General features: G+C 47.0%; 1 protein-coding gene across 1 annotated transcript in view; it reads left to right on the top strand.

Moving 5' to 3' along the window:
- Positions 1–9,432: 9,432 nt before the first annotated feature.
- The window catches only part of LOC129704906 (NUAK family SNF1-like kinase 1), a 70,648-nt gene continuing 54,261 nt past the window's right edge, over positions 9,433–25,819 (top strand). The window contains exon 1 of the mRNA XM_055648317.1: positions 9,433–10,114. Coding sequence (XP_055504292.1) covers positions 9,734–10,114 — 381 coding nt within the window. The 5' untranslated portion in view covers positions 9,433–9,733. The remainder of the gene's footprint in view (positions 10,115–25,819) is intronic.

Raw genomic sequence — 25,819 nt, 5'->3', positions numbered from 1 at the left:
CGGTTCCGCTATAGCTTCTTTGTTCTACAGATCTCGGGGCAGCGACTCCTCACGCGCTGATCTTTCTCCTCACAGCCGGCGCAGCTCGTGAAGCCCTGCCCGCCTGCGCACCCCTCCCATCCCCTGCGCGCACATTCCAACTGTGGGTTTCCAGAGAGTCAGAAGCCGGTGCTTCTTTGCTGTGAATGCTCACTCCTGGGCGAACGCGTCTTGCCTTAGCGGCTTTAAGGAGCTGTTGTCAGCTGGCCGTTATCCACGGCTGCGGGTGTCGCGAGGCCGAGTTACGTCACCCCCCCCCCCCCCCCCCCCCCCCGACGCGCGCTGACATTTGGCTCTCTGACTCCTCCCTGTTCTGTGTTCCACTCTGTGAATGAGCAAGTTCTGCAGATCCGGATGTCAGACGAGATCCTGGGGAAGTGAAGAGTGGGGGGATTGAGGGAGAGGGGGGAATGGGGGAGGAGGGAGAATGTGGGAATAGAGGGAGAGGAGTGGGGGTGATAAGGAGTGGGTAATAGATGGACTGCCCCTCCCCACTCTTCCCCCTCTCTCCCCCCTACCCCCTCCCCCTCCCTCCACACTCTTCCCCCTCTCTCCCCTACCCCATCTCCCTCCTACCCTCTCTCCTCCCCTCCACCCCTCCCCTACCCCCTTCCCTCCACCCCATCCCCTCACCACCCTCTCTCCCCCCTCTCCCCCTCCCTTCCCCCCCCACTCCCTAAAAGTAATGATTACATTTTTACATATTCTGATTTACATATTTCCCCTTGAGGCCGAGACCACCTTCACTGAACATTTTATGCGTTATTTCTCGACTTAAGTCAAGTCAAGAGAGTTTATTGTCATGTGTCCCAGATAGGACAATGACATTCTTGCTTGCTGCAGCACAACAGAATATTGTAGGCATAAATACAGAACAGATCAGTGTGTCCATATGCCATAGAATATATATATACACACATAAATAAACAGATATAGTGCAATAGGCTGTTATAGTTCAGAGTTTGTTTGAAGTTGTGTTTAATCCTGATGGCTGTGGGGAAGCAGCTGTTCCTGAACCTGGATGTTGCAGATTTCAGGCTCCTGTACCTTCTACCTGATGGCAGCGGATGGATGAGTGTGTGGCCAGGATGGTGTGGATCCTTGATGATGCTGCCAGCCTTTTTGAGGCAATGCGATAGATCCCCTCGATGGTAGGGAGGACAGAGCCGATGATGGACTGGGCAGTGTTTACAACTTTTTGCGGCCTTTTCTGTTCCTGGATGCTCAAGTTGCCGAAACAAGCCACGATGCAACCGGTCGGTCAGCGTGCTCTCGACTGTGCAGACGAGCTTTACATATTACTGATGTTGCGACACAGGAGCACTCTGAACTTTTCACCTCAAAGGAAGGGGAGGACGAATTGCTATTGCTACACGCAGGGTAAGTGCAATTGGGGGCTACAGTTAGGGAACGGGTGCGTTGAGGAGCAGACCCCACGGGTCTGCACTTGGTCTAGTATATAATACTAAAGCTCTTTGCCTTGTTTGTGTGTGTGTGTGTGTAATTACATTTCCTATCTCAAGTTCAAGTGAGTTTATTGTCATGTGTCCCTGTATACGACAATGAAATTCTTGCTTTGCTTAAGCACACAGAAAATAGTAGGCATTTACTACAAAACAGATAAATGTGTCCATATACCATGATATAAATATATACACACGTGAATAAATAAACTGGTAAAGTGCAACTAACAGAAAGTGGTTATTAATAATCAGAGTTTTGTCCGAGCCAGGTTTAATAGACTGATGGCTGTGGGGAAGTAGCTATTCCTGAACCTGGTTGTTGCAGTCTTCAGGCTCCTGTACCTTCTACCTGAAGATAGTAGGGAGATGAGTGTGTGGCCAGGATGGTGTGGATCTTTGATGATACTACCAGCCTTTTTGAGGCAGCGACTGCGATAAATCCCCTCGATGGAAGGAAGGTCAGAGCCGATGATGGACTGGGCAGTGTTTACTACTTTTTGTAGTCTTTTCCACTCCAGGGCGCTCAAATTGCCGAACCAAGCCACGATGCAACCGGTCAGAATTCTCTCTACTGTGCACCTGTAGAAGTTAGAGAGAGTCTTCCTTGACAATCCGACTCTCCGTAATCTTCTCAGGAAGTAGAGGCGCTGTTGAGCTTTTTTTGATAATTGCGTTATAGTGTTCTCGGACCAGGAAAGATCTTCAGAGATGTGCACGCCCAGGAATTTGAAGTTCTTGACTCTTTCAACCATCGACCCGTTGATATAAACGGGGCTGTGGGTCCCCATCCTGCTCCTTCCAAAGTCCACAATCAGTTCCTTGGTTTTGCTGGTATTGAGGGCCAGGTTATTGCGCTGGCACCATATGGACAGTTGCTCGATTTCTCTTCTATATTCTGACTCATCCCCATCAGTAATATGCCCCACAATAGTGGTGTCATCAGCGAACTTGATGATGGAGTTCGCACTGTGGTTGGCTACGCAGTCATGGGTATAGAGTGAGTACAGCAGGGGGCTGAGCACGCAGTCTTGAGGTGCTCCCGTGCTGATTGTTATCGAGGCTGACACATTTCCACCAATACGAACAGACTGTGGTCTGTGGATGAGGAAGTCGAGGATCCAGTTGCAGAGGGATGCGCAGAGACCCAGTTCTGCGAGTTTGGTAACCAGTTTGGAGGGAATGATTGTGTTAAATGCCGGGCTGTAATCGATGAATAACCTGACAAATGAATTTTTGTTGTCCAAGTGGTCCAGTGCAGAGTGGAGGGCCAGCGAGATCGCATCCACCGTTGATCTGTTGTGGCGGTACGCGAACTGCAGTGGGTCCAGGTTTTTGTCGAGGTAGGAGTTGATTTGCTCCATGATCAACCTCTCAAAGCACTTCATCACCACCGGCGTTAGTGCCACTGGTCGATAGTCATTGAGGCACGTCACCTTACTCTTCTTGGGCACCGGTATAATTGATGCCCTTTTAAAGCAGGTGGGGACCTCAGACCTCAGAAGTGAGAGGTTGAAAATGTCCGTAAAAACTCCCGCCAGTTGGTCCGCACAGGTTTTTAGAACACGACCGGGTATACCATCAGGACCAGGTGCTTTTCGGGGTTTCACCCCTCTGAAGGATTTCCTGACATCGGCCTCTGTGACTGAGACTGAAATGCCATCACAGCGAATGGGGGATCGGGAAGGCACATCAGTATTCTCCCTGTCAAAGCGTGCGTAAAACGCATTGAGCTCGTCAGGGAGTGATGTTTTACTGACATTCGAGCTGCCTCCTGGTTTCGCCTTGTAGGAGGTGATTGCATTCAGGCCCCGCCACAGCTGCCGAACATCTGTCTCATCCTCCAGTTTGGAGCAGAAGTCCCTTTTGGCCTTTTTGATGGCCTTACCAAGGTCATATCTGGACTTCATGTAGGCCACTGTATCATTGGAGGTGAATGCCCTGTGTCTGGACTTTAGAAGAGTGCGGATCTCAAAGTTCATCCAAGGTTTCTGATTGGGAAACACTCGGAAGGTTTTTGTAGGGATGCAATCCTCCACACATTTCTTAATGAAGTCTGTAACGACTGTGGCGTATTCGTTCAAGTCCGTTGCCGAGTCCTTGAACATTGCCCAGTCTACAGACTCCAAACAGTCCTGGAGTTGTTCCTCTGCCCCCCCCCCCCCCCTCCCTCTCCCCCGACCAGCTCTGTACTGTCCTCACTTCTGGGGGTGCGCTCTTTAATTGCTGCCTGTAGGCAGGAAGAAGCAGCACCGCGGTATGGTCGGATTTACCGAAGTGAGGGCGAGGGATAGAGCGATAGGCATTCTTGATGGTGGTGTAGCAGTGGTCGAGGGTGTTTGGTCCTCTGGTGCAGCAGGAGACATGTTGGTGGAAGTTGGGGAGTGATTTCTTTAGGTTTGCCTTATTGAAGTCCCCAGCAATGGTGGTAAATGCCTCGGGGTTAGACGTCTGGTGTTTGTTGACCACGGCGTGCAGCTCCTCCAGTGCCGGACGGACGTCTGCCTGGGGTGGGATGTAGACCGCTGTCAGGATAATGGAGGTGAATTCTCTCGGGAGGTAGAAGGGACGGCACTTCACCGCCAGATGTTCGAGGTGTGGAGAGCAGGAGTTGGACAGGACTGTCACGTCGGAACACCACGCAGAGTTGACCATGAGGCAGACGCCCCCTCCTCTCCCTTTCCCAGATGCCAGTGTACAGTCCATACGGTGGATGGAGTACCCTTCAGGCCGGACCGCTGAGTCTGGGGAGCTGGGGGTGAGCCATGTCTCTGTGAAACAGAACACAGAGCATTCCCTCAGCTCCCTTTGTCTTGCCCTTAAGTCCTCCACTTTGTTTTCAAGGGACAGGATATTAGCCAGTAGGATAGTAGGGAGAGGAGGCCGAACGCCCCTGCACTTCATTCTGACCTGAAGTCCTGCCCGACGGCCACGTTTCCAGACACAATGGAGGCTTCCCCTTTGTTCCCAGGTACTGTACTTGCTGAACCTGCTGTTTCTGCGGACCTGCGCTGGAACGGGGATTCCCTCACAGACGGCAGCTCCAGCTCCGTAATGAACGGGGATTCCCTCAAAGTCGGCAGCTCCAGCTCCGTAGTTCCTGGAAGATCCAGCCCATCGGCTCTGGGGGTCATCCCGGGGTTTCAAGGTACAGTACCTGTGATCCACAGTCGGGTCGGGAGTTCCACAGCCAGCGTGGGAAAATTTATAGTCCGGGGTTCCCGCAGCTGCGGGAGATCGCAAAATTGCGAGAGCCTTGAGGTGCTCCAGCAGCTTGTCCGAAACGGCACCGATTTCTGCCGTTTTTCTGATCCAGGTGAGTTGTTGGAAGTTGTAGTTGAGCCTTTTCTTTTCTGGAGCTTCGCAGAAGTCACCGCAGGCAGGCGCCATCTTTCTATTTTCTTCCAAACGCGAGGCCACAGCCTTCCCATTTTCACACATTCTACTCACATTTTTCCCGTCGAGGCGATAAACATCTTCCCGTTGTGATCCCACCTATATTTCCGAACTATTTAATTGTTTAAAGTTTTAAAAACAGCACGAAAACTCACCCAATTCGGAAAAAAACCCAGAGTGATGTCACAATGCACTCGCAAGACAGGACAGGACACTCCGGGAGGGAGGGAGGGGCACTCCAGCGCTCACGTGGCGGTGGCTGCCAGCGCCTGACGCCCGGTGGGGAGTGTGGTGCTGGAGCTGGAGTGAGGGCCGAGCCCGGGGCTTGGGATGCGGCTGTGACCGGGGCTTAGAAAGAATCGCTGCTCGAACCAAGGAACAGCCTGGGTCCGGGGTCAGGGATGAGCCCGGAGATACAGTCAGGGCCGACACTGGACCCCGGGCAGCGGGCGAGCTGACTACTGGAGTCCTCAGCCAGCGCAGGGCCAAATACAAGAACCAGTCTGAGTTCCAGGCCCTGGCGCTGCTCTACCACCTGGGTAGGTCCTGGGGCAAAGAGTGGGAGTGAGGGGAGGAGGATGAGAGAAATGAGGAGGAGGGAGATGGGGTGGGGGTGGGGTGGTAGAGGGACATGGGGGTGATGGAGGAGGGAGATGGGGAGGGGTGGAGGAGGGAGATGCCCCTTCCCTATCCATCCTCACTCCCACCATCTCTACTCCCTCTGGCTCTACCCCCTTCCCTCTTCCTCTACCCCATCTCTCTCTCTCTCTCTCTCTACGCCCTCCCTCTCTGCTCCTCTCCAACTCAATCCTACTACCCCTCCCCCTACCCTCCCTCTACTCCCCTCCCCTCCCTCTTTACCGCCCTCCCTTTCTACCCCCTTCCCTCTCCCCTCTCTACCCAATCCCCTCCCCCTCCACTTCCTCTCTACCCCCATTCCTCTCTATCCCCCCCCCCCCCCCCCCCCCCCTCACTACCACCCCTCCCTTTCTACCCACTTCTTTCTCTAGGGATTACAGTAGGAGGGTGAAGAGGAAGAGGAGGGAGTGCCTGGGGGGTGAGGAGAAATGTGCCGCGCCTGCGCATTTATGGGCTATGCGTGAGTGGTGCAATATTGTGTTCGGGGAACGGGTGAGTGGTGTAATCTTGCGTTGGGGAGCAGACCAAACAGGTCTGCACTTGGTCTAGACTCTTTCAAACTTTGTCCCTCTCATTCTTTGTGTCACTATTTTCAAAGAGTGGATGAAAGGCATTGAGCACTCCTGGAAGTGATGCATGGCTGCCACATACGCTACCTGGTTTCATCATGAAGGAAGTGAACACATGCAAGCCCTACCGCAGGTTTTAGTTTTAGAGATGCAGCATGGAAACAGGTCCTTCCTCCCACCAAGTCTGTACTGACCAGCGATCCCCGTACTCTAGTTCTATGCTACAGTTTAGAGTCAATTTACAGGTCAATTAACCTACAAACTTGCTTGTCTTTGGAGCGTGGGAGGAAACCACCCGGAGAAAAGTCATGCAGTCACAGGGAGCACATACAAACTCCCTACAGACAGCATCTGTAGTCGGGATCCAACCCGGGTATCTGGCATTGTAAGGCAACTTTACGCTGCGCCACTGTGCTGTCCTAAGGTGTGGAGGATTGATTTACAGTTTAGTCCCTGATTGTCTCTTTGCACTCAGGCTGTCCTTCTGCGGGTTGCACCTGGATTTCTTGTATGACGGGACAGCGAGTCTTGAAAGTTGTAGCCTTCAGCAGAGTACCAATCTCCTGGTTCATCAAAGAGTCATGGATGGGGATGACTGGTGTCCTTGTACATCAGTCACTTAAAGCATGCAGGTACAGTAGGCAGTGAAGAAAGCTAATGGCATGTTGGCCTTCATAACAAGAGGAGTTGAGTATAGGAGTAAAGAGGTTCTCCAGTTGTATAGGGTCATGGTGAGACCACACCTGGAGTATTGTGTGCAGTTTTGGTCTCCAAATTTGAGGAAGGACGTTCTTGCTATTGCGGGAGTGCAGCGTAGTTAATTAATGAGGTTAATTCCTGGGATGGCTGGACTGTCATATGTTGAAAGAATGGAGCGGCTGGGCTTGTATACACTGGAATTTAGGATGAGAGGGCATCTTATTGAAACATAATGTGCACACATTCTCGCTGTCCGAGCACGACGTGAGGGCACTGACACGGGTGAACACGAGAAAAGCTGCAGGCCCCGATGGCATCTCGGGGCGAGTACTCAAGTCCTGTGCTACGCAGCTAGCTCCAGTGCTCACTACATTATTCAACCTCTCCCTGGACAAGTCCGTGGTCCCTGCCTGCTTCAAAAAATCCATCATTGTACCGGTACCAAAAAATGCCTCCCCAGCCTGTCTGAATGACTACCGTCCGGTGGCCCTTACCCCGGTAGTCATGAAATGCTTTGAGCGGCTGGTGAAGAATCACATCTGCGCCTTCCTCCCTCGGAACATGGACCCGTTGCAGTTCGCATACCGTCTGAACAGGTCCACGGACGATGTGGTCTCCCAGGTTTTGCACACCACTCTCTCTCATCTTGACAGCCAGAAGGGGGGCTACGTGAGGATGCTGTTCATAGACTACAGTTCAGCCTTCAACACGATAGTCCCCACCAGACTGGCCGGGAAGCTACTGGCATTGGGGCTCAACACCTCCCTGTGTGCCTGGGTCCTGGACTTTCTCACCGCCAGGCCCCAGTTAGTCAAGATGGGAGGGAATACATCGGAGTCCCTCACCCTGAGCACAGGATCGCCCCAGGGTTGCGTCCTCAGCCCCCTATTGTACTCCCTGTACACACATGACTGTGTGGCTGGGTTCAGCTCCAATTCAATAATTAAGTTGAGAAGGCCTACCGGGAGGAGGTGGCTGATCTAGCACTGGTGCCAGGACAACAGCCTCCTCTTGAACATCAAAAAAACGAAGGACCTGATCATGGACTTTAGGAGGGCACATCATCCGAGGACGTACACTCCATTGAGGATAAATGGGGATCCTGTGGATAGGGTGAACTGTTTTAAATATCTGGGAGTCCACATCTCTGAGGATATGACATGGGCATCACACGCCTCAGCACTGGTGAGTAAGGCAAGGCAGCGCCTTTACCACCTCAGGCAATTGAGGAAATTCAGAGTCTCTCCGAGGATCCTCCAGTGCTTCTACGCAGCGGCGGTGGAAAGCATCTTGTCCGGGAACATTACCATCTGTTTTGGGAATTGCTCTGCCAAGGACAAGAAGGCTCTGCAGAGAGTAGTGCGTTCAGCCGAACGCACTATGGGAACTTCACTTGCCCCCCTGCAGGAACTATACAACAGGAGGTGCAACTCCAGAGCAAACAAAATCATGGGAGACCCCTTCCACCCCTGCAACGGACTGTTCCAGCTGCTACGGTCAGGCAAACGCCTCCATTGCCATGCGGTGAGAACAGAGAGGTTGAGAAGGAGTTTCTTCCCAGAGGCAATTCGGACTGTAAACGCCTATCTCACCAGGGACTAACTCTACAGAACGTTTTTCCTTCCACTATTTATTATGTAAAAGAATATGTGTGTTATGATTGTGTTTATAATTTGTTTGGTTGTTTTGTTGTTTGTCTTTTGCACAAAAGTCCGCGAGCATTGCCACTTTCATTTCACTGCACATCTCGTATGTGTATGTGACAAATAAACTTGACTTGACTTGACTTGACATATAAGATTATTAAGGATTGGACACGCTAGATTCTCTGGATGCTTTCAAGAGAGAGTTATAGAGCTCTTAAAGATAGTGGAGTCAAGGGATATGGGGAGAAGGCAGGAACGGGGTACTGATTGTGGATGGTGCACAAAAATGCTGGAGAAACTCAGCGGGTGCAGCAGCATCTATGGAGCGAAGGAAATAGGTGACGTTTCAGGCCAAAACCCTTCTTCAGACCTCTTTACTCCTATACTCAACTCCTCTTGTTATAAAGGCCAACATGCCATTAGCTTTCTTCACTGCCTACTGTACCTGCATGCTTTAAGTGACTGATGTACAAGGACACCATGACTCTTCGATGAACCAGGAGATTGGTACTCTGCTGAAGGCTACAACTCAGTCTGAAGAAGGGTTTCGGCCCAAAACGTCACCTATTTCCTTCGCTCCATAGATGCTGCTGAACCCGCTGAGTTTCTCCAGCATTTTTGTGTACCTTCGATTTTCCAGCATCTGCAGTTCCTTCTTGAACACTGATTGTGGATGATCAGCCATGATCGATCAGCCATGATCACAGTGAATTGCCCTAAGCCGAATGGCCGACTCCTGCACCTATTGCCTCGTGTCTATTGACACTATTGTCCCTCTCACGCTTGGAAGTAGATCTGATGGAAGTAAAGCCAGTCATCTCATCAGTAGCGGGAGATAAACCGCCGCACCGGCAGATTCAAGCAGCAATAGCAACACTCAGCTGCAAACAGATAGAGGAGGCGGGGACAAGAGATCATGAGGCAGATGTGGGCGAGATAAAGGGGCAGAGAAAGAGAGAGAGGGGGGGAGGGAGGAGAGAGAGAGAGAGACGGCAGCGTGTGGCTTTGTCTGGCTGCTGGGAGAGGGCAGCGGGCAGCTTGTGCTTGTGGGTAAGTGGAATGCAGCAAGTGTCTGAGGACTGATTCATTGAAGTGCTGGCAGCCGCGGACGTGTCTGGGTGCTGATTCCCTTGCCGCCCGGAGATAAAGGGAGAGGTTGAAGCTGCAAGCAGCTTTTATTTCACAGCTATCTCCGGAGCAACAGCGGAAGAGACCCGGGCTTCAGATAAGCGCATTTCACCCAAGCAGAACCTGTATATTTCCAGTTGAGATCAGACTTGATTGTATGAGGAGCAGCCTGGCTGTTAGCGGACTGCTGCACCCGGCTGCACACACAGCCTCCCAGGAGGTGCAGGCAGGAAGGCTCGTCTCCGCCAGCCCTTCATCTCCCTGGTCCGGAGACACCAGTGGGTACAGATGGAGAGCAGGCAAACTTGAAGAAAGGGGGAAGCGACAGGTACACAGGATGGTGACCAGGGAGAGGGCCGAGTGCCCGGACGAGCCGGACTGGGAGGAGAGACCCGATGCAGGCAGCAAATTCTTCCCCAATGTGAAGAAACACCATCACAAGCATAACCTGAAGCACAGATACCAGCTGCTGGAAACACTGGGCTGTGGAGCCTGTGGGAAAGTGAAGAAGGCGCAGGAGCGAGCCACTGGCAGGATTGTAAGTAGAGTTGGGTATAATCTCACCCATTTAACAAAACACCTTACGCTACTTTGGAAATCAAATCTCTTGTAAGCTGATTGAGATGCATGATACAGAGCTAATTCTTTTCTGTGCAGTACTACTGTTAACTGCTGTTGTAACACGCACTACCAGTCCCAGGAACAGCGTCTTCCTCTCTGTTATCAGGCGGGTGATTTACTGTCCTTCCACAAGTTAGTATACCAAGTACTGGGATATCTCAGCAGGTCAGGGAGCATCTCTGGAGAACATGATTAGGTGGGGTCCGATCATTTAGACTGAATGTGAATTGGCTTCTTGATCCACTGGGATGGTTCTTGCTTTGGATGGGAGAGGTCCTAGGATCGTGTCCCGACTTGGTTTAAAGAAGGGCCGTGACCCCAAACGTCACCTATCCGTGTTGTCCAAGGATGCAGCCTGACTCACTGAGTTACTCCAGCACTTTGTGTACTTTTCATCTGTTATTCATTATTTCCTCAACCTATGTACTGTCCGATTCACCTCTACTTCATTGAGGACTTTAGACTGTGTCTATGAAACGGGGATTATTGGACTTTGTCTACAGTGCTGAGAATTATATTCTGCACTCTGTATCTCCCCCTTTGCTCTGCCCCTCTTACTTGAGTTTGCCTTGATTATATTTATGCATAGTATTATCTAATCTAATTGTATGGCATACAAAACAATACTTTTCATTCAACCTCAGTACATGTGACAATAATAAACCTAAATGACAATAAGTCACTATTCAGATGCCTTGTTGTAACTTAATACAAACACATCTTTTAATGTAAGCATTTCTAAAACTAAACTAACCAAATTGAAATGTTTTGTGATGAATACAACTCGGTTTAGTCTAGTTTATTGTCACGTGTACAGTGTACAGTGAAAAGCTTTTGTTGCATGCCAACCAGTCAGCGGAAAGACAATACATGATTGCAATCAAGCCATTTACAGTGTGTATATAGATACATGATAGAGAATAACGTTTAGTGCAAGGTAAAGCCAGTAAAGTCCGATCAAAGATAGTCCGAGGGTCACCAATGATGTAGATGGTAGTACAGGACTGCTCTCTAGTTGTGGTAGGTTGATTCAGTTGCCTGATAACTGCTGGGATCACATAGGAACTAATAAGGTATAGTTGAAACAGTAGAAATGCTTATAGTTTCCTATGGAGACAAAAACTGTAAATGCTGGGATCTTGAGCAACACACATAGTGTTGGATGAACTCAACTGTAATAAGAGCTACAGCATGGAAACAGCTTCTTTGACTTATCAAGTCCACAACAACCAGCGATCACTCGTTCACACCAGTTCTTTGCGACTCCCAACACATTCAGGGCAAATTACAGAGGCCAATTAGCCTACAAACTCGCACGACTCTGGGATGTGGGAAGAAACCGGATCATGTGGGATCACAGGAACCATGTGCAATCACCACACAGACTGCACCTGAGGTCAGGATCGAACCTGGGTCTTTTGCACTGTGAGGCAGCAACTCTACCAGCTGCACCACCATGCCACTTTATAATAGTCCACCATTAATCAATATGAACAAATAACTGCTCAGTAACATATTTATTTACAAATTAATTAGTCAAATTAATAATTAATAAATTCGACATATCTCATCACTTTAGGCAACAGAGAAAAAAGTTATTGGAAATGACACCGCGATTTGTATCAAAATGTTAAGTTAGACATATGATGGTTAAGATTGCCTTATTTTTTTTAAAAACAGCTTCTTTGGTCATAAGATGGATTTTCAACCTCCTAATTGTTTTAGTCTCTCATTACTTACACTTCAACAGATACAACCAATATTGTCAACCTTGTAATGCAAAGCCAAAGTTGAGAATAAGTGATATTTGAACATTGAAGTACTATAACAACGTGTTTTAGTTCCAGCATTTCACAAAATGTAAATGCACTACTCTGCTTCCATTTCCCAGAACATGTTACTCCACATTTGCATAACAAATCATAGTTGCTGATCCATTAGATACTTTTGACATTCATTCGTAGTGCATGGGAAAATAAATGTTTTCCAAAATCCAAATCTGAGCCTTTTAACAGCTGTCATTCTTGTGCTGATAGTGTTTCCGTGAATGAGTTGGATAGTGAATTTCTAGTCGTTGATTTAACAATGATAAGAAATGTCTGTACATATATCTAAATCATATTTTGCTCGGGCAGTTTACACCCCAGCGGTATGAATATTGACTTCTCTAACTTCAAGTAACTCTTGATTTCCTTCTCTCTCCATCCCTCCCCTTCCCAGGTCTCTGACCAGTCTGATTGTCCCCGATTACATATTATCTCTGTTTGCTTTTTTATCACCTTCTCTGAGTTAACAATGATCTATTTACATTTTCCCTGATCACATCTCTTTTGATGTCTCATTTTCACACCATACGCGTCCCTAACAAGACCTTCATAAGTTGGCCTTCATAAACCAACATGTAGAGGAACCAACGAGAGAGCAGGCTATTCTAGACTGGGTATTGAATAATGAGGAAGGGTTAGTTAGCAGTCTTGTTGTGCATGGCCCCTTGGGCAAGAGTGACCATAATATGGTTGAGTTCTTCATTAGGATGGAGAGTGACATTGTTAATTCAGAAACAAGGGTCCTGAACTTAAAGAAAGGTAACTTTGAGGGTGTGAGACGTGAATTGGCCAAGATAGACTGGCAATTGATTCTTAAACGGTTGACGGTGGATATGCAATGGAAGGCATTTAAAGACTGCGTAGATGAGCTACAACAATTGTTCATCCCAGTTTGGCAAAAGAATAAATCAGGGAAGGTAGTGCATCCGTGGATAACAAGGGAAATCAGGGATAGTATCAAAACAAAAGATGAAGCATACAAATTAGCCAGAAAAAGCAGCTTACCAGAGGACTGGGAGAAATTCAGTCCAGCAGAGGAGGACAAAGGGCTTAATTAGGAAAGGGAAAATAGATTATGAAAGAAAACTGGCAGGGAACATAAAAACTGACTGCAAATGTTTTTATAGATATGTGAAGAGAAAAAGATTAGTTAAAACAAATGTAGGTCCCTTGCAGTCAGAAACAGGTGAATTGATCATGGGGAACAAGGACATGGCAGACCAATTGTATAACTACTTTGGTTCTGTCTTCACTAAGGAAGACATAAATAATCTGCCGGAAATGGCAGGGGACCCGGGGGTCAAATGAGATGGAGGAACTGAGTGAAATCCAGGTTAGCCGGGAAGTGGTGTTAGGTAGATTGAATGGATTAAAGGCCGATAAATCCCCAGGGCCATATAGGCTGCATCCCAGAGTATTAAGGAAGTAGCCCCAGAAATAGTGGATGCATTAGTGATAATTTTTCAAAACTCTTTAGATTCTGGAGTAGTTCCTGAGGATTGGAGGATAGCTAATGTAACCCCACTTTTTAAGAAGGGAGGGAGAGAGAAAACGGGGAATTGCAGACCAGTTAGTCTAACATCGGTAGTGGGGAAACTGCTAGAGTCAGTTATTAAAGATGGGATAGCAGCACATTTGGAAAGTGGTGAAATCATTGGACAAAGTCAGCATGGATTTACAAAAGATAAATCATGTCTGACTAATCTCATAGAATTTTTCCAGGATGTAACTAGTAGCGTGGATAGGGGAGAACCAGTGGATGTGTTATATCTGGACTTTCAGAAGGCTTTCGACAAGGTCCCACATAAGAGATTAGTATGCAAACTTAAAGCACAAGGCATTGGGGGTTCAGTATTGATATGGATAGAGAACTGGCTGGCAAACAGGAAGCAAAGAGTAGGGGTAAACGGGTCCTTTTCACAATGGCGGGCAGTGACTAGTGGGGTACCGCAAGGCTCAGTGCTGGGACCCCAGCTATTTACAATGTATATTAATGATTTGGACGAGGGAATTGAATGTAACATCTCCAAGTTTGTGGATGACACGAAGCTGGGGGGCAGTGTTAGCTGTGAGGAGGCTGCAAGGTGACTAGGATAGGCTGGGTGAGTGGGCAAATGTTTGGCAGATGCAGTATAATGTGGATAAATGTGAGGTTATCCACTTTGGTGGCAAAAACAGGAAAGCAGACTATTATCTGAATGGTGGCTGATTAGGAAAGGGGGAGATGCAACAAAACCTGGGTGTCATGGTACACCAGTCATTGAAAGTAAGCATGCAGGTGCAGCAGGCAGTGAAGAAAGCGAATGGTATGTTAGCATTCATGACAAAAGTATTTGAGTATAGGAGCAGGGAGGTTCTACTGCAGTTGTACAGGGTCTTGGTGCGACCACACCTGGAGTATTGCGTACAGTTTTGGTCTCCTAATCTGAGGAAGGACATTCTTGCGATAGAGGGAGTACAGTGTAGGTTCACCAGACTGATTCCTGGGATGTCAGGACTGTCTTATGAAGAAAGACTGGATAGACTCGGCTTGTACTCGCTAGAATTGAGAAGATTGAGGGGGGATCTTATAGAAACATACAAAATTCTTAAGGGGTTGGACAGGCTAGATGCAGGAAGATTGTTCCTGATGTTGGGGAAGTCCAGGACAAGGGGTCACAGCTTAAGGATAAGGGGGAAATCTTTTAGGACCGAGATGAGGAAAACATTTTTCACACAGAGAGTGGTGAATCTCTGGAATTCTCTGCCACAGAAGGTAGTTGAGGCCAGCTCATTGGCTATATGTAAGAGGGAGTTAGATGTGGCCCTTGAGGCTAAAGGGATCAGGGGGTATGGAGAGAAGGCAGGTACAGGATACTGAGTTGGATGATCAGCCATGATCATATTGAATGGCGGTGCAGGCTCGAAGGGCCGAATGGCCTACTCCTGCACCTAATTTCTGTGGTCCTATGTTTCTATAACAAGAAGATCTCAGTATAGGAGTAGAGAGGTTCTTCTGCAGTTGTATAGGACTCTGGTGAGACCACTTCTGGTGTATTGTGTACAGTTTTGGTCTCCTAATTTGAGGAAGGACATCCTTGTGATTGAGGCAGTGCAGCGTAGGTTCACGAGATGGCGGGACTGTCCTATGAGGAAAGTTTGAAAAGACTAGGCTTGTATTCACTGGAGTTTAGAAGGATGAGGGGGTATCTTATAGAAACATATAAAATTATAAAAGGACTGGACAATCTAGATGCAGGCGAGTCCAGAACCAGGGGCCACAGTCTTAGAATAAAGGGGAGATCATTTAAGACTGAGGTGAGAAAAAACTTTTTCACCCAGAGAGTTGTGAATTTATGGAATTCCCTGCCACAGAGGGCAGTGGAGTCCAAGTCACTGGATGGATTTGAGAGAGAGTTAGATAGTGCTCTAGGGGCTAGTGGAGTCGAGGGATATGGGGAGAAGGCAGGCATGGGTTATTGATAGGGGACGATCAGCCATGATCATAATGAATGGCGGTGCTGGCTCGAAGGGCCGAATGGCCTCCTCCTGCACCTATTTTCTATGTTTCTATCTCTATGTTTCTATCTCTATGTTTCTATGTCCTTATCTCTGTGTCTTCCTCTCCCCTGACTTTCAGTCCGAAGAAAGGTCATGAGTCAAAACATCACCCATTCCTTCTATCCAGAGACGCTGCCTGTCCCGCTGAGTTACTCCAGCATTTTGTGTCTATCTTCGGTACAAATCAGCATCTGCAGTTCCTTCCTACACGTGTATCTGTCTATCTAAGTCCGAGCACTGTTCAGTGAAAGGGTAGTTAGAGATTGTGATGGTCTCAGCCTTTCTTGTGGTGAAGTTCACATCACTGAGTGAGAACTACACTACATAGATAATTTAACTTACAATCACAGGTGAGATCTGTTGATGGGAATAGATATGATCAAGAGTCCAGAGATATGAGTGTTTAATTGTCCCAAGGCTTGGCAGTAGAACAATGACATTTTTTCTTGCTTCAAAATTACTGACACATTAACGTAACAAAACAAAAATTAAATATGCAATAATCAATAATACGACTAATTATCGGTAATGCCAGGTAACCAGACCAGAATAGTGCAAACTGAAGTACGTGATGCAACCTAAACAAAGCCCATTGTAGAGTAAATGTGTAGGAAGGAAATGCAGGTGCTGGTTTACACCGATGATAGATGCAAAATGCTGGGGTAACTCAGCAGGACAACTCAGCGTGTCCATAATAGAGTTTTGCTGAGGTGGGGTTGTAGCTAGGGTTGTGCAGTGTGTTGCAAGCGCCTAATGGTTGATGGGAAGATGCTCTTCATGAATCAGAAGGTCTCGGGCTTCTGTCCCTTTTTCCTGATGGTAGATGAGTGTTACCTGAGTGGCGTGGGCTGTAGATGATATTGGCTGCCTTTCTGATGCAACGTTTCCTGTAAATCCCTTCATTGGTGGAGGGGTCAATAGTCGTGATGGACTGGGCAATGTCTGCCATTTTCTGCAGCCTCCTTCGTTCTTGGGCATTTAAGTTGACGAACCAGGCTGTGATGTAACCAGTCAATATTCCTCTACCTACCATCTAACTTCAAGTAACCACAGCATTCCCTCCCCCACCCAAGTCGCACCGGCTTCTCGTTTTCACCCAACAAACAGCTAACAGTGGCCAGTTTCCTGTATCATTGTTACTTTATTGCTTATCTTTCATTCATTGTTCTTTATCTCTCTATATGATCGTCTTCCGAGATTTGTAAACCCTGGCACTTGAAGCTGTTGATTCTCTCCACCTCTCCATCCTTGGCTTTCTCTTTCTGAAATCAACAGTCAGCTCGTTAGTCTTGCTGATGTTGGGAGCAAGGTTGTTGGTCTGGCACCCTCCATCAGATTACCCACCTCCCTACAGTACTCATCTCATGGTTGGTCATTATTCAACTAACCTTGGTCGTATCAATGGCTCATTTAGAGAAGGCATTGGAGCTGTGACTGGCTACGCAGTCTTGGGTAGAGAGCCAGTTGATCAGGGGACACAGCCTTAAGATGCCCCTTTGCTGATGGACATTGAATACTGTGGCTGGGACCAATTGTTAAATATTTGAACACTAGACAATGGAGAAGCATTGTCAGGTTAGGAAATGAGCCCGTATGTTGCAGAGATCCCAAGCCTTCCTTGCTTTTGTAGCCATGTTGCTACAATGATGATCCCAGTTTAGCTTGCAATCAGAGGATTTTGATGATGATGTGAGTGTCAGTAGAATTGACTGAGCCTTTTCTCGTTCATATGTTGCTGGGATTATCATTTCAACAATATAGCCACAAAAGTAGGGAATGTTTGGGAACACTGCTACATATGGTCTTATTTCCTAACCTGTTCTAAACATGGAGATTAACCAAGTCCGGATGTAACCAAACAAAAAGTGCCTTGATGAATGTGATTCAAGTGCTATCCAGTGTATTTAGTTCTTAAGTCATAGGAGCAGAATTAGGCCATTCATCGAGTCTACTCCACCGCTCAATCATGGCTGATCTATCTTTCCCTTTCAAACCCATTCTTCTGCATTCTCCCTGCCAACCTTTGACACCCGTACCAATCAAGCACCTATCAATGGTAGACAAAAGTGCTGGAGAAACTCAGCGGGTGCAGCAGCATCTATGGAGCGAAGGAAATAGGCAAGTTTTCGGGCCGAAACCCTTCTTCAGACTGATGTAGGTGGTGGTGGGGGGGGGGGGAGAAGAAGAAAGGAAAAAGGAAGAGGGGGAGCCCAAGGGCTGAGGGAAAGCTGAGAAAGGGCTTAAGCACCTATCAATCTTTGCTTTAAAAATACCCAATGACTTGGCCTCCACCGTCTGTGGCAATTAATTCCACAGATTCACCACCCTCTGGCTAAAGAAAGTTCTCCTAATTAACCGTTCTAAAGGTACATCCTTTTATTTTGTGGCTATACCCTCTGGACCTAGACTCTGCCACGAGTGGAGACATCCTCACTGCTTCCACTATATCCAGGCCTTTCACAAAGCAGTAAATTTCCATGAGGTCCCCCTCTCATCCTAAACTCCAGCGAGTACAGCCACAGAGCTGTCAAAAGCTCATTATAGGTTAACTGAATGTTCCCTGGGATCATTCCCATAAACCTCTTCTGGGCCCTCTCCAACAACAGCACATCCCTCCTCAGACACGGGGCCCAAAACTGCTCATAATACCCCACAGTCAGATCTGTGGAGTCTTTCAAGTTCCTTGGAAACATCATCTCCAAGGACCTGAAATGAGGGGCCACCATCGACTCCACTGTCAAAATGGCACAACAGAGGATGTACTTCCTGCGGCAGCTGAGGAAACACAATCTGCCCCAGGCAATGATGGTCCAATTCTATACAGCCATCGTAGAGTCTGTCCTCGCCTTCTCCATCATGGTCTGGTTTGGCTCAGCCACCAAGCACGAGATCCGGAGGCTGCAACGAATCTTTCGATCAGCTGAGAAGGTTATTGGCTGCGACCTTCCCTCCATTGACGAACTGTACACTGCAAGGGCCAGGAAGCGAGCGGGCAAGATCATCTCTGACCCCTCTCACCCTGACCACAAACTCTTTGAATCCACGAATAGTAACTCTACTCAATAACCAAAAGTCTGTAGCCTCCTTTTGCTCTGGTATTTCATTTCTTTCTCATGTTTAAACTATGTTTTATTATTAATATTTAATTAGATTAGATTCAATTTTATTGTCATTGCACTTTTCAGTGCAATGAAATGGTTTAGCCTGCAGTCATAACATTGAATAAATAAAACAAACACTCAACACAGTTTAAAGTCCCAAAGTCATTGTCTCTTCCCTACTTACTCTCCCTCTGCACTGAGGTGATCCAGGCCTCCAATGCTGTGACCGCGCCGGGTGATGGTGAGCAAGTCCCGCGGCTAAATCCGAGCTCCGCAAATGGGCCGGTTCAAACTCCGCGGCCCAGGGGGGTCGAAGCTGCCGCCCTCCAGTCAAGTGGACGAAGCTGTTGTTGCGGGAGCTCCGGAAAAACAGGTCACCAACCTGTGACCTTCGAGCGCCTGATGACGTCGTCCATTGGCCCGCGGCCGAGCTTCCGAGGCTCCAATGTCAGGTCGGAAGTTGGGTCGCAACGCCACCACAGCCCTGAAGTTGGCCAGCCTCGCGTTGGTAAGTCCTGGCTGACTCTGCCTCTGCAGCCTCGAGGTCGGTCGCAGTTGGAGGCCGCCAGCTCCGCGACAGGCCTCAGCGCAGATGGACACGGAGCCGGGGATACGGCAAGAAAGGTCGCATCCCCCACCCCCCCCCGAAGGAAGTGTCAAAGAACATGTTCCTCCTACCCTCCCACACATACACAACTAAAATAAACCGAAATAAACTATAACAGCGGGACAAAAGAATACAAAAAAATAAGAGACAAACGGACTGCAGGCGAGCTGCAGCTGCAGGACTGTGCCGACACATAATGTTTTATATGTCATTCTTAATTGTTTACTGTATGTCGTGTTGTTACTTGCGAGTGGAGCACCAAGGCAAATTCCTTGTATGTGGTGAGGCAGAGGTTCACCTGCACCTCCTCCAACCTCATCTATTGCATCCACTGCTCTAGATGTCAGATGCTCTACATTGGTGAGACCGAGCGTAGGCTTGGCGATCGCTTCCCCCAACACCTCCGCTCGGTTCACAATAACCAACCTGATCTCCCGGTGGCTCAGCACTTCAACTCCCCCTCCCATTCCGAATCTGACTTTTCTGTCCTGGGCCTCCTCCCTGGCCAGAGTGAGGCTCCTGTAAATTGGAGGAGCAGCACCTCATAATTTGCTTGGGCAGTTTACACCCCAGCAGTATGAACATTGACTTCTCCAATATCAGGTGGTCCCAGCTTTTTCCTCCCTTTCCCCGCTCGCTCAGCCCACTGGCTCCGCCTCTTCTCCCCTCCCCCCACCCTATCATCAGTCTGAAGAAGGGTCTCGACCCAAAACGTCGCCTATTTCCTTCGCTCCATAGATGCTGCCTCACCCGCTGAGTTTCTCCAGCATTTTTGTCTACCTGGCCAATACATTTATTCATTCATTCATTCCATTCCAAATGCTGCCTAACTAGTGTCCTATAAGGCCTCGGTATTACATCCTTGCTTCTAAACATGTTTATGTTGCTGGGATTATCATGTCAGCAATGTTGCTACAAAAGCAGTGAATGTTTGGGAACACTGCTACATATGGGCTCATTTCCTAACCTGGTTTAAACATGGAAATCAACCAAGTCCTGTTGCAACCCAACAAAAAGTGTTTCATAATTGGAAACACCACATTTTGAGATTATGGGCTGTCGGATATGGGATTAAATATTTTGATAAAATTAAAATTGTTGAAAGTCTGGGCCAATAGCATTTCCCGCAGAACTCTCTGCAATAGTTTAGTTCATGATACGATACGACAGAACTTTATTTATCCCAGGAGGGAAATTGATCTGCCAACAGTCATAAAAACACAACATCCATGAAACAAGTTGATTCGCTTGTGTACCGAAGCTTTTTTGTTGCCTGCTATCCAGTACGCGGAAAAACTATGCACGATTACAATCAAGTCGTCTACCATACGCAGATAAAGGATAACAGAATAGTGTTTAGCACAACATAAAGTCAGTAAAGTCTGATTAGCGATAGCCCGAGGGTCTCCAATGAGGTAGGTGGTTGGCCAAGACTGCTCTCTGGTTAGTGAGAAGATGGTTTAGTTTCTGGATACAGCTGGGAAGAACCTGTCCCTGAATCTGGAGGTGTGCATTTTCACACATCTGTACCTCTTGCCTGAAATCATAAAGTCATGTGATAGGAGCAGAATTCGGCCCATCAAGTCTACTCCGCCATTCAGTCATGGCTAATCTATTCCTCCCTCCTAACCCCATTCTCCTGCCTTCTCCCCATAACTGATGTCACCCGTACTAATCAAGAATATCTCTGTCTCTGCCTTAAAAATATCTATTGATGCCCTCCACACCCCTCTGTGACAAAGAATTCCATAGATTCACCACCCTCCCATAAAATCAGAGGGGAGAAGAGGGAGTGACCGAGGTGGGACTGGTCCTTGATTATGCTGGTGGCCTTGCCAAGACAGCGTGAAGTGCAGATGGAATCAATGGAAGGGAGTTGGCGTGACTAGTTCCAGTGTCTATGTCCAGCTTCTTTGGCGATATTGAGTTCAATTTTGACAGGGTTTCTTGGTATAATACACGTCCAGTTGCTGATTTTATGGAAGGTCATTTCAAATGGAATGGGGAAGATGAACTCAAATAGTAGCAAGGCTAGTTCATGTTATTTTAGCAGGCTGGAATGGAAAATGATGTATTCATTGTACATGCTGACCCTCCCGAGACCTAACTTGTTTAACTGTTGTTGAACATGTGCACTTTTAATTAACCTCAGCCACATTTGCTCTAAATTGCATGTGATCAGTAAATTAAGTCAAATGATGTTGAGGTACAACCATGTTGCTGCAAAATTTCACTCATTAATCTGAGATAGTCAAATAATTAAAAACTGATGTAATATTTACTCCGGTGTGTAAGCATAATGTATTTTTGTTGTCATGTTTACTATGCTGAAGATGAATATTACTATAGACGCAAAATGCTGGAGTAACTCGGCGGGTGAGGCAGCATCTTTGGAGAAAAGGAATAGGTGATGATTCGTGTCTGAAGAAGGGTCCCAACCCAACTCGTTGGCTATTCCTTTTCTCCAGAGATGCTGCCTGACCCGCTGAGTTACTCCAACATTTTGTGTCTATGTTCGGTATAAACCAGCATCTGCAGTTCCTTCCTTCACATGAACATTACTGGGCTCTACAACACTTCAGATCTATTGTTACATTGGAGTTCAGCTATAATGTTGGGTCAGACCGTCTCAGTGCAATGCTACTTTTAACAGGAATAACAACACTGGTTGGTACTTCTGTCAATTTCAATATTTCCTTTACAAGGTTAATCTGTACAGGAACCAAATTCCTTTCATTCTTTCAAAGAATATCGAGATATTTTTGGAAACTGCATTCCAGTAAAATTTGCTAAAAATGGATCAGAGATGGGAATATCTCCAGATTTGTGTTAATAGTTGTGGACTGAAGCCAATGCTTGCAAGCTGCCAGCCTGCCTGTCCAAGGGGGTGATTATCTCCTGCAACTTCAATGCAGGGAGATTGGTACTTACTCCAGCTCTGTTTAACTCCCAGTCTGGCTTTATTGCATTCATTGCTTGCAGCTGGCATTATGTCCTTTACTTCCCAGAGACATGCGGAATTGTTGGTTAATTGCCCTCTTGTTTAAAAAAAAAAATCCACTACTGTGGAGAGAGGGGATGAGAAGATGGGAGTGTGAACGGGTGATCGATGGTTGACATGGAGTTGGTGGGCAGAAGGGTCTGGCTTCATGCTGTGTCTTTCAATCAGAAAACGTTTCTGGCTGTCATCATTCTACAGGGCTAGAATCCTTGAATGCCTTCAGTCTTCAAGTTCATAGCATCATGTAATCATTGAGCATTGAGCCAGACCATTTAAAGGCAGGGAGAGAGAGATTCTTGATTAGTATAGGGTGTCAGAGGTTATGGGGAGAAGGCAGGAGAATGGGGTTAGGAGGGAGAGATAGATCAGCCATGATTGAATGGTAGAGTAGACTTGATGGGCTGAATGGCCTATTTCTACTCCTATTCTTTATGACCATTCAATCCAACTCAAGCACAACCTGTGGTCATCCTTTCATATTAAAACAAGTGCTGGAGATGCTCAGTGGGTCAGGCAGCATCTGTGGAGGACATGGATGGGTGAGGTTTTGGCTGGTGACCCAACATTTCACATCTCTCTAACCTGCTGCTGACCTTCTACCGCTCGTCCATCGAGAGCCTGCTGACATACTGCATTACAGCATGGTATGGCAGCTGCACCAGGGCAGACAGGGAGAGGCTTCAGAGGGTAACCAGGACAGCGCAGAGGATCATTGGTTGCCCTCTCCCCTCCCTGATGGACATCTACACCTCCCGCTGCCTTAGCAGGGCAAAGAAGATCACCAAAGACAGCTCCCATCCTGCGTTTGGACTGTTCGACCTGCTGCCCTCTGGAAGGCGCTATAGGTGCATCAAATCCAGGACAAACAGACTCAGGAATAGCTGCTTCCCGAGAATTATATCTACCATAAATTCAAATCCACACATGCACTGACTACACCGCCCAACACGGACTTCCATCTGTATATATGTATGTAGCGCCGTAGAATTTGTGCACCCATCCCCCCCCCCCCCCCCCCCCCCCATCTCCCTTCTGTTTTGTTTTTCTGTTTCTTGTTTTTTGTGTAAAATTGTATGTATGCACTGAGTACCAGCAGCTTTCAGTTTCACTGTACATGTATAGTGACAATAAATGGCATATCATATCATGTTCTTCAAGGATGCTGCTGGCACCTTTTGTATTTGTTTGTAAACAACATCTGCAGTTCTTTATTTCTACATTCTAACTTTACGCACTAACCCCATTGCCCAGTGCTTGGTCTAGAGCATTCTGTGCCGAAGCAATTCCAATATTCATATGGAACGTCTTAAATATTTCCAGCAACACAGCCTCAACCATTCATGTAGATGGTGTTTCTTTACTGACTGCCTTAAAACTGGTGGCTCCTTGACTTGTTAATTAGAGTTGTGGGGCTGGAAGCACACAGTGCTCTTTGTTTAGCTAATTCCCCTTATCCACCCAATCTCTTTCACCATTCTCTCACCTTCATTCTTCCCACACAACACTGATGTGTTAAATCAGAATTTACTGCTCCCAGGGAGTGGCGGTGGGATAAACAGTGTTGGTGCCTTTACTAAACAGTTACAGGCACTGGTGAGGGAACAAACTGAGGCTGACTGGGGGAGAGCCCTGGAAATATTCTGCTCTTGTGACCATGGGAGAAAGGCAGTTAAACCCATGCCAGACATTTTGGCCACTAAAGTTAAAACCAAAGATAGATACAAAATGCTGTAGTAACTCAGCGGGTCAGACAGTATCTCTGGAGAGAAGGAATGGACGTTGTTTTGGGTTGAGGCCCTTCTTCAGTCTAAACCCTTCTCCTGCAACAGCTAAAACCATGTCTGTTATTTTGACCAATTTACCAGCGTTTCTCCACAATTTGCCTACTTTAATACTAATTTCCTATAAACTCCCTCCCTCTCTAAAGCCACTTCTGTGTAATTAACCTTTTAGTCATTTATATCTATTGTGAACAAATTAATGCATATTAAAAGGCCACAAAAACTCATGTCATTTTCTGAATCTTCTAGACGTGGAAATTGAATGTCTGTGCATTAACAGCAGACTATATTTGTCCACTTTCTCTGTAACTGTGGTAAAGTGGTAATTAAGTGCATAGATCTGCATCTGACCCTTAGTAACATAAGAATAGATGAATCAATCAATCATATGACACCTTAAGCCTGTACCTCGGGTACATAGAGCAGATAGTCAGAGTGATTTCCCAGGATGGAAATGTCAAAGACTAAAATACAGAGCTTTAAGGTGAGAATGGCAAAATTTAAAGGAGATGTGCAGACAAGTTTTTTTACACAGAGAGCAGTGAGTACCTGCAACTCAATGCCAGAAGTGGTGGTGGAGCCAGATAAGATTGTGGTGTTTACGAGGCTTTTAGATAAGCACACGGATATGCAAGTAAGGAGGGATGGATCATGTGCAGGAAGATGGCATTAGTTTACTTTGGCATTAGATACTGTGGGCAGAAAGACCTGTTCCTGTGCTGTATTTGTGCTGTAGTCTGAAGAAGGGTCTCAACCTGAAACGTCACCCATTCCTTCTCTCCAGAGATGCTGCCTGGCCCGTTTAGTTACTCCAGCATTTTGTGTCTATCTTTGTGTGTAAATCAGCATCTGCAGTTCCTACCTACACAGTATTTTTCAATGTTTTTTGCTTTATCTACATAGAGATGCTCAACATAAGATCCCCATATTTACTTGATGTTTAAAAATCTTTCAATCTCAAGAATACAGTAAATAATCAGACAGCCAGCATAGCTGAGATGGAGAATTCATAATATTTATAACTCTCCATGTGAAGAAGCTGCGCCTCACCACAGTTTTGAGAGACGACCTCTCATCTGAAGAAGGGTCTCGACCCGAAGTCACCCATTCCTTCTCTCCAGAGATGCTGCCTGTTCCGCTGAGTTACTCCAGCTTTTTGTGCCTATCTTCAGTTTACGCCAGCATCTGCAGTTCCTTCCACCTCTTATCATTGTGCTGTATCCTCTATTTACAAACTCTAGCTGGTGATACAAACTCTCAGCGCCTGGACTGCCAATTTTATTACGGAGGGAACACCTTCAGTATTAGGATCTGGAAAACGTGCCATCTATATATTACTAAAACTCTCATCTTGACCACTTCCTGTTAGTGTTGTAATTAAATTTGTGCAAAAATGATCCCCCATCGTGCTACAATTTTTTGTCACCTTACTCACCATTCTCCTCTGCTGTAAGTCAAATAAGTTTTGTTCCAATCGGTGAAATAGTACAAAAGATATGAAGGTTTTGAAGGTTCCCCCTCCCCCAAAGCACCCCTCCCCAACAATACAGACCGTATTCAGATCAGATTCAGATTCAATTTTAATTGTCATTGTCAGTGTACAGTACAGAGACAACGAAATGCATTCGTATGGGGATGCTTTGAACTTTTAATAGTAATTTATTGGTTTTTTAAAAAGTATTTATTGCTTTTATGGATTTCTATCTATCCCCCCCCCCCCCTTCCACCACCTCCCCCCTTTTACCCCCCCCCCCCCACACACACCC

Source organism: Leucoraja erinacea, chromosome 16, assembly GCF_028641065.1.
Source record: "Leucoraja erinacea ecotype New England chromosome 16, Leri_hhj_1, whole genome shotgun sequence".
Lineage (NCBI taxonomy): Eukaryota > Metazoa > Chordata > Chondrichthyes > Rajiformes > Rajidae > Leucoraja > Leucoraja erinaceus.
The sequence above is the reverse complement of the archived record's forward strand: the minus strand, read 5'-3'. Positions and strand labels throughout refer to the sequence as shown.